Raw genomic sequence first — 8,295 nt, 5'->3', positions numbered from 1 at the left:
AAAGCAGCACACAATACACAGCCTTCATTCACGCAACTATTGAAGAAGGTGAGGAATGAGTCATTCTTCCAGACTTAACAGAATGGTTCATCCACACAAAATGAAAATATCCTCACCCTCAGGCCATCCGAGATGTAGATGAGATTGTTTCTTCATCAGATTTGGAGAAATGTAGCATTGCATCACTTGCTCACCAATGGATGCTCTGCAGTGAATGGGTGCCGTCAGAACGAGACCCCAAACAGCTGATAAAAACATCACAATAATCCACACCACTCCAGTCCATCAGATTTGAGAAGACAAGTGTAACAAATCCATCATTAAAATGTTCCAACTTCAAACCAGTGCCTGTGGCTAAAACGTGGTCTGGTCTGAATCAGGAGAGAAATCTGCACAGATCAAGTCTTAAACAAATATGTGGCTGGATTTTAATGTAAGAGACAACATGACATGGACTTTTTCACTGGAGGAAGCGTTATTATGGATTATGCATTCGTATTTTAGGCCAAAACGTCTTAATGATAGATTTGTTTCAGCTTTTGTCTTCTCCAGATGTTAACTGATGGACTGGAGTGGTCTGGATTATTGTGATGTTTTTATCAGCTGTTTGGTTTCTGACGGCACCCATTCACTGCAGAGCATCCACTGATGCAGTGACACATTTCTCCAAATCGGATGAAGAAACAATCTCATCTACATCTTGGAAATATTCATTTTTGGGTGAACTATTTTTTTAATAACACAGACATTTGGTATGATGAATCTTTGAAATTTGTTATTAATATAAAGGTAATGCTATATTGTACCCACACCATCAGACAAGGGACTCTGGGCAACCTGACATAAGATACAACACTAAAACATGACACACTAACACACTATTCTGCCTGCCGGTCAAAGGCACATTGAACTGAACTCAAAGTACTTGACGAATACTGCGATAACCACTTTGCTGTCATCAATACTTCCCCAGGTTTCAAAATATTTCAAAACATGCTAGAAAAAACTGTTTACACTTCTAAACGTGAACTCATTCACTTTACAACACTTGCAGCATAACAGATCTGATTCTGACCCTTGGAAATCAGACAGACTAAAGTAAACAAGTTCAGTTTTAGCCCTTCGCAAATGTTAAAATGATCTAGACCCCTCAAACAGGCAAGAGCTGAATACATTCTGTTAATGCCAGCTCAATATATACACATTATACAGCTCTGTGAGCGGCAGTGGTTTTCAATTAGCATCTTATTTACAAGCATATAATAGTAGATGAATTGATTGTACATTCAGGTGGAGGGGTTATTGTTAAAGCTCTGCGAATGAATGCATACGGTTTCTGCGTCTCTAATTCTGTGTGTCTTTTTGACTGATTATTTAAGGCACTTGCAGCATCGTTTTATCAGCCTGGCTAGAATAAAGAATTGTTTTTAAAGTCCAAGCAATGCAAATGTAAAGCAGCTGCTGTGGTACTATTCATCGTCACTACAGAACAGTCCATGAGCAGTGATGTTTCCGCATTATTGTGACGTGATGCATTCATCACAATGATGGTTTTATAATGAGGTATATTTTTGACAAGAAGAACTGCACAATTATGCACTTGTTTGAATACTTTTCTCAGAATAACGAGTGAACTGCATGCCCTCTGTCATCTTCGTCTGTCTCACTATCCCTTGACCCACATTGCTATGACTGAGGTGAGTGAGCAAAGTTGTTTGTGTAACAGCAGGGACGAGGATTTCTTTGCATCTCATTTTCCAGCTGATGAATGTTAATTTAGTACAACCAATGGCCATATGGTTACTTCATACTTCATTTGCACAATTAGAACATAATGCAAAGAAACTTTCACCTGGTCAGATAACGATTAAGCTCTAAACTAAACTAAAGATTAGACTACAGCTCTGTTTCAAAACCTAGTGTGCATTTAAAGCATAACTCCTGATTCCTATAGAATTCCAACCTGATCTCATAATTCGTACATATTTTATGAGGTGGCTAATCCATACGAATTGTGGTAAATCGTACATATTTTACGAGTTCCCCAATTCATACGAATGACCTACACCTAACCCCACCCCTAAACCTACCCGTCAATTTAGCCACCTTGTAAAATACATATAAATCGGTCGTGAGATAGTGTTGAGAATTATGCATTAGTATGTTACACTGGTAACAACAATCCTCTAATAAGCATAAAAACACATAACACACAAAATATGGATAAAGTAGTCCGTTTTAATTTAAATGTTTTTCACTGTGCATTTTAGGATTGCCTTTTTCATGAAGGATACTGTATAAATACTGCCTTAGAAATCTGGCCAAGAAGGAGGTATCTTAAATGGTGCTGCCTACACTTTTTGGAGCAGCCTGAAAATGTTGTTTAGATAGGAAGCTTACTAAGTTTTGTAACAGAGCCCATCTTTTCCTACCCCTCTCCATTGAACATTATGTACATTTCCTCTACCAAAATAAAACTCTTCTGGGAACCAGAGGCGAGGGATATTACGAGGGAAGATTTTTAAATGTAAACAAGATATTCTAAGTATAACAACAAATAAATATGCCACAGAAATCTACATCTTTGTTTAGATTTCGGAGACCTTTTCTATTCAGCGATGTGGCCTTGTCGAGGATCACTCACTCATCTTGTATTCATCATCACAAAAAGCCTTGAATAATAAGAAGCCTCTAACAAGCTGGGCCTTGTGTTTCCACAAACAGAATGAAATCATGTTTATCTAACGAGGGCCACAATTTACCTTTGAACTTTAAAGATAATTTTGGCACTGAAGTGACGATACACTCATAATAACCACAACAGCTTTAGAATTTCTTCAGACAGTAACACCAAACAAAGCAACTAGAGTTATTTACAGTAAATGACATTTGTTTGCTCATCGCTTAAATACATCAGTCAGATCGAGCTCACCCAAAAGGACACACACAGATGTCCTAAAAATGTGTTTTGGGTTGCGTTTAGGTATTTATTGTTGTTCTTAAATACTACATCTCTCCCAGCGCAGGTAATCTGAGAATTTTAATGGACCAATTTCATGTAACATCTAATCTCAGGCTTTTATCTTCTTCTCAGATGCTGGTCTGAAGGTCTCCGTTGAGCAGCGTGGCGTTCTGCGTTTCCGTCATGACGTCGTTGACCATTCGAGTCCTGTCCTGTCGACTGTCGCTGCGCTCGATCTCATCCAAGCCGCTGACTCTTTTAAGACACAGAACGTTTTGGAAGCTCTTCTTGAAGTTGTCCGACAAGAAGGCGTAGAGGATGGGGTTGGCGCAGCTGTTGGCATAACCCAGCACCACAACGAAGTCAAAGGTGCTCTTCAGCACAGTTGTGGTGGGAACGGTTCCGGTCACAGACGTCACGTTGAATACATAGAAAGGTAACCAGCATAAGACGAACACCACTACTACGATAGACACCATACGGGTGACTTTCCGCTCAGACCGCTTTCGTTTGGTGGAGCCGACTCGCATGCCGGAGGATTTCACCTTTATTACGATCAGCAGATAGCACATGCAGATGATTATCAGTGGCAAGAAAAACCCCAAGAAGAAGGTGTAGAAGATGAAAGCGGTGTAGTAGGTGTTCTGTGGCTCTGGCCACAACATGGTACAAGTCCGGGCCTCGTTCCTTTTGATGTTCACGCCGCTGTAGATCATAATCGGCAGGTTAACCAGTAAAGAAACGCCCCACATGGCCAGACTGATGGTTTTGGCCATGCGCGGCTTTCGCCATTTGGTGGATTTGATCGGATGCACCACAGCCAAGTATCGATCGAAGCTCATGACCGTCAGAAAGAAGATGCTGGTGAACTGGTTCATGGAGTCCACGGTTAGGACGATGCGGCAAATCGCGGATCCAAAGGGCCAGTGGAGCAGCGAGAGCTGAATGGCAATGAAAGGCAAGCTCAACATGCACAGGACATCCGCCACGGCCAGGTTCAGAATGTAGATGTTCGTGACGGTCTTCATCTTGGCGTAGCGCAGGATGACGTAAATGACCAGGGCGTTCCCACAGAGCCCCACCGCGCAGACGACGAAATACACAAACGTGATGACTGCTGAGCTGGTTTGGTCGAAGCCAGGGTGGGTGCTATTGTGAGGGTAAATCTCCAGACCAAAGTCAGACTCGTTCCCCGGGAAGAAACTATCATTGACCAGGCGGTCAGGGAAGGACATGTTGGAACTGGGCATAAATGTCCATTTTGTGTCCATTTTGGCAGTGTTTTGTGGTGTTTATTCACCGGGAAAAGGCTTATGAAGATAGAGTCTGCAATTTAATGAGAAACCTGTGTGCATTGATAAAAACAAGGAAATATGAGTTAACAACCAAGCTTGTCATTTTGAAAATGTCACATCTACACCTGCGTTTTTTGTCTTGGTTGAAGTAAAACCTAATCAATCAATCAACCTACCCATGTGAGTGTCAATTTTTATACATAATATTTTTAGACTTGTTTTGGGTGTATTAATGGTGGACTGTAGCCATGATTTCCACATTAGAATAAACTGAATTCAGACTCAATGTTAATATGACAATTCAATACACACCACAAAATTGTAGAAATTGGCATTTTAAATGTTATGTAACGTATACTCGTAGAATCTATGAGTGTTTTGGTCAGTTCATGCATTTGAGACAAATACAAGTGTAAATGGTTGCTAACCTGCCCCTAATGGGTTTACGTCAGCATACAAAAGTTTGGGAATCCCTCAACCCACATGCAAGTGAGCAATCATGGATAAGATACATACAATCACAAATCTCAACCAATATTGCTATATGGAGCATGCAACAGAAAATGTGAATTCTGATATGTTTGCATATTACAAGAGAACAGCTGAAGCACGTACAAATAAAAGCAATATACAAAATAAAAAATTGACATTTATAAGTGAAAATGGAATGTGTTTTACTCAAAGTGATTAAATGTAAACAGCCCTTTTATCAAAACTGATTATGAATCCAAAGTCATGCGTTTTACTTGCCCTGCAATTTTAAGGTCACGCGCTGCTGGATTCTCAATTCTGCTTACAAATCTGATCCGCAACTATGGATAAACAAGGACTTTACCTTGTCCGTCTGGTTTCTACAGCTCATTGACTTTTGCCCTAGCAAATATAGGTTTAATTGATCTTTACTGAGCAAACAGCACAACTATTTGATCTGGAAGAGATCATCTAACAAAGGATGCAGAATTAATTTAGCTGTCCAACGCTCAGATGAATGAATGAATATAAAAGTGAAGCACTGCAGTGTTGTTCTGCTGATTATATGAGATTAGTGATGAAGATTAGATCATCTTCATCACAGCATCTTAAATTGAGATCAAACCCTAGAGTTTCCAACACTCTCCATCGCTTAAATCTATTTAATTAAGCAATTAAAAAAGATAGCCTACCAATTAAACAGTCTTTCTCTTTAGGCTACTAAATATACCCTGTGTTTTTCAGCCAGTACACGACATAAATTGTATTAAATAATGGATTATTATAGAAAACAGGACACAAAATGAGTTATACATGAACTAAAACAGCCTGACTAACCCATAACTGTTTTTTACCTAAAAACGGATATTAATAATTAGCATAATTATAGCGTATGCTTTTTTATTTTCAAATGAAAAAGTTAAATATATGCTCACGACTGCATGTCATGTGAATTAATCTGTCTAAAAATGAAGTATTTGAAACACTGCACCGATGTGTTTGATGTGAGTGGTTTACCTGTAGTTTTGGGGCATCTTTGGAGATCCATTCCTGTAATATGAGCTTCACATGCTTCCAGGGATCACTATAAACTGCGCTCGAGCGCGATATCCAACAACAATAAACGACGCTCGGACCTGACGCCTCCTGATGAGCGCGCACGCGTCCGCTCGTGCGTCAGTTCTCCTCAGATAACGAACGACCGTTATTTCTGCAGGACATCAACTAAAACATTTGTTTTAACACAAAACATTTAAAACACTTCAACTTCACAAAGATTCGAGTCATGAAAAAGAGATTTCGGGGCAGCGGTCGAATTCCTTTGGTGTTTTCAGTCAGAGATGAAAGATGTCAGTGAGATCCTCGTGCACGCGCTTCCCGCGCTCCTTCATATATCTCCCGCGCGCGCGAAGTGAAGAGCTATATTCAGTTATTATTGCTGTGTGGTCTTGATAAGGATACGGAAATATGGCAGGGGTCCAAATAATTATTATATAAATCCCCGAATGCTTAAAATTAGATTTTGTTAAAACAAATGCACGTGGGACTAGATTGAGAAATTTTAAATGAGTCATATCGTGAGAAATCAAATCTTCCCTACATTCTTTGAGATAAAAGAGGATTATCCTACTATATATGCATATAATTTTATTGACAAAGTATTCTAGTTTGTCTTGTATAGCCTATAACATTGAAGCTGTCAAATGGTCATGTTATAACGTTATAATGCACCCCACCTACGGGCATGCCTCACATTTCACTTCCATTATTTGAGGGTAAATAAAGAAAAACATACACTGTAATTATGAAACAAAGTGACATATTTGTACTAGACAAGTGTGAAATTAAAGAAAGTCGAAAAGTGTTAAATTGTGCCCTGCTCTCAAAACATTTATTGAAACCAAGCTAAGAACTTAACCTCTACAACTACCTCAAACTGGGAAATAACCTTTTCTTTGAATGTGCAAAACTTTTCTACTTCAGTTAGCCGCTACTGGTAAATAACTAAAGGAATAACAAGTGCAGTAAAGGCTAAAATGCTTTAAACCAGTGTTGCCAGTTTTTGTACAGCTAAAATAACTGTAAGGGAATGACACTGGAAGCTTTGCACTGACTGGCCGTCCGCGATTTATTAAAAATAAGGTGAAATATGTAGCATTACTGTTTCCGAAAAAGATAACTGCGACTTTTGATCTCACAATTCTTGTCTCAGAATCGCTAGATATAAACTCAACTGTGAGTTTGCAAGTCAGAATTTTGAGATAAGCTATAAATGCAATTATCCTATCCACCTTTTTCTTCCCGTAAGAGCGGGTGCGGCCATCTATGGGTTAAGCTTCCGGTCTCATCTGCGTCCAGCTATTTTTAGCTGTAAAAAACAGCTTGTTTTACTGCTTGATATTAAAATTGGTGTGTTATGAACACACTAGTTTGTAGTGCAAATGGTTTTACTGTTTACTGCACATTGTTCTTCTCGTTATTTTCCTATAGCGACTAAGTAGGCTTACTTCCACGTTGAAGAAAAAGGTGCATAAATAGGGCAAAAGTCTTTTTTTCTCAGAACTACACTATTCATGCGCAATTGCAAGTTTATATCTCAAAATTCTGAGAAAAGAAGTCAGAACCGAGAGGAAAATGTCAGAATTGCAAGATATAAACTCGCAATTGCAAGAGGAAAAAGAAAGTCAGAATTGACCGTTTATATTTCGCAATTGTGACTTTATTTCTCATGATTTCAAGTTTCTATCCCGCAATTCTGATATTATAACTTGCAACTGTGAGCTTATATCACACAATTCTGAGGAAAAAAATCTGTTTTGTAAGCTCTAAACGCACAATTGCGAGAAAAAAAAGAAAGAATTGTAGATAAAAAGTCACAATTATCTTTTTTATTTTTTATTTGGTGAAACAGGCTTCCATACATTCTTAATGACAGTTCCAAGGCTGGTACAAGAGCCTGTGCAACCTGAGGCCATAAACATAGTCACTTATGTTGTGTCTTAAGAACTAGTTTGACCAACCCTGTTGAAAAATCCAGCATATGCTGGTTAGGTATGTTTTTAAGCATGGTTTAAGATGATCCTTTGCTGGTCCTAAGCAACTAGCTCCTGCTCAGGACCATCTTTGGACCAGCTTAAACCATCTAAAACCAGCAGCCATGCTTCAAAACATACCTAATCAGTATATGCTGGATTTTTCAACAGGGAACTAGCAGTCAGCTAAGTGTTAAGCATTATAATAATTGGGCCAACCTACCTTTTTGTAACTGATTTAAAAAAGATACCAGAATCAGAATCAGAATGAGCTTTATTGCCAGGTATGTTTACACATACGAGGAATTTGTTTTAGTGACAGTAGCTCCACAGTGCAACAGATTGACAGCGACAAGACACAGATAATAAAAAGAATAATATACAAATATACAAAATACACAATGTACAAAATAGCAAAACACACAATATATAATATAGACAATTATGTATGTACAGTTATGATATGTGCAAATTTGAAATGTAAATACGTATGTGTATTAAATAAATAATGTATTATAGTTGTGTGTTCCGCGTT

General features: G+C 38.6%; 1 protein-coding gene across 1 annotated transcript; it reads right to left on the bottom strand.

The window, feature by feature from the left end:
- Positions 1-646: 646 nt before the first annotated feature.
- Positions 647-5,989, bottom strand: sstr2a (somatostatin receptor 2a). The gene is made up of 2 exons (XM_079398488.1): positions 5,746-5,989; positions 647-4,307 (listed from the first exon to the last, which is right to left on the bottom strand). Exon 2 carries the CDS (start codon positions 4,231-4,233, stop codon positions 3,091-3,093), a length of 1,143 nt encoding a protein of 380 aa, XP_079254614.1. The 5' UTR covers positions 4,234-4,307; positions 5,746-5,989; the 3' UTR covers positions 647-3,090.
- Between the last annotated feature and the right edge of the window lie 2,306 nt (positions 5,990-8,295).

This window comes from Barbus barbus (assembly GCF_936440315.1).
Source record: "Barbus barbus genome assembly, chromosome: 38".
NCBI lineage: Eukaryota > Metazoa > Chordata > Actinopteri > Cypriniformes > Cyprinidae > Barbus > Barbus barbus.
This window is presented reverse-complemented; position numbering and strand designations above follow the sequence as displayed.

Coding starts and splice junctions, on each gene's coding strand:
- sstr2a (XM_079398488.1), bottom strand. CDS start 4,233: ATGGACACAAAATGGACATTTATGCCCAGTTCCAACATGTCCTTCCCT.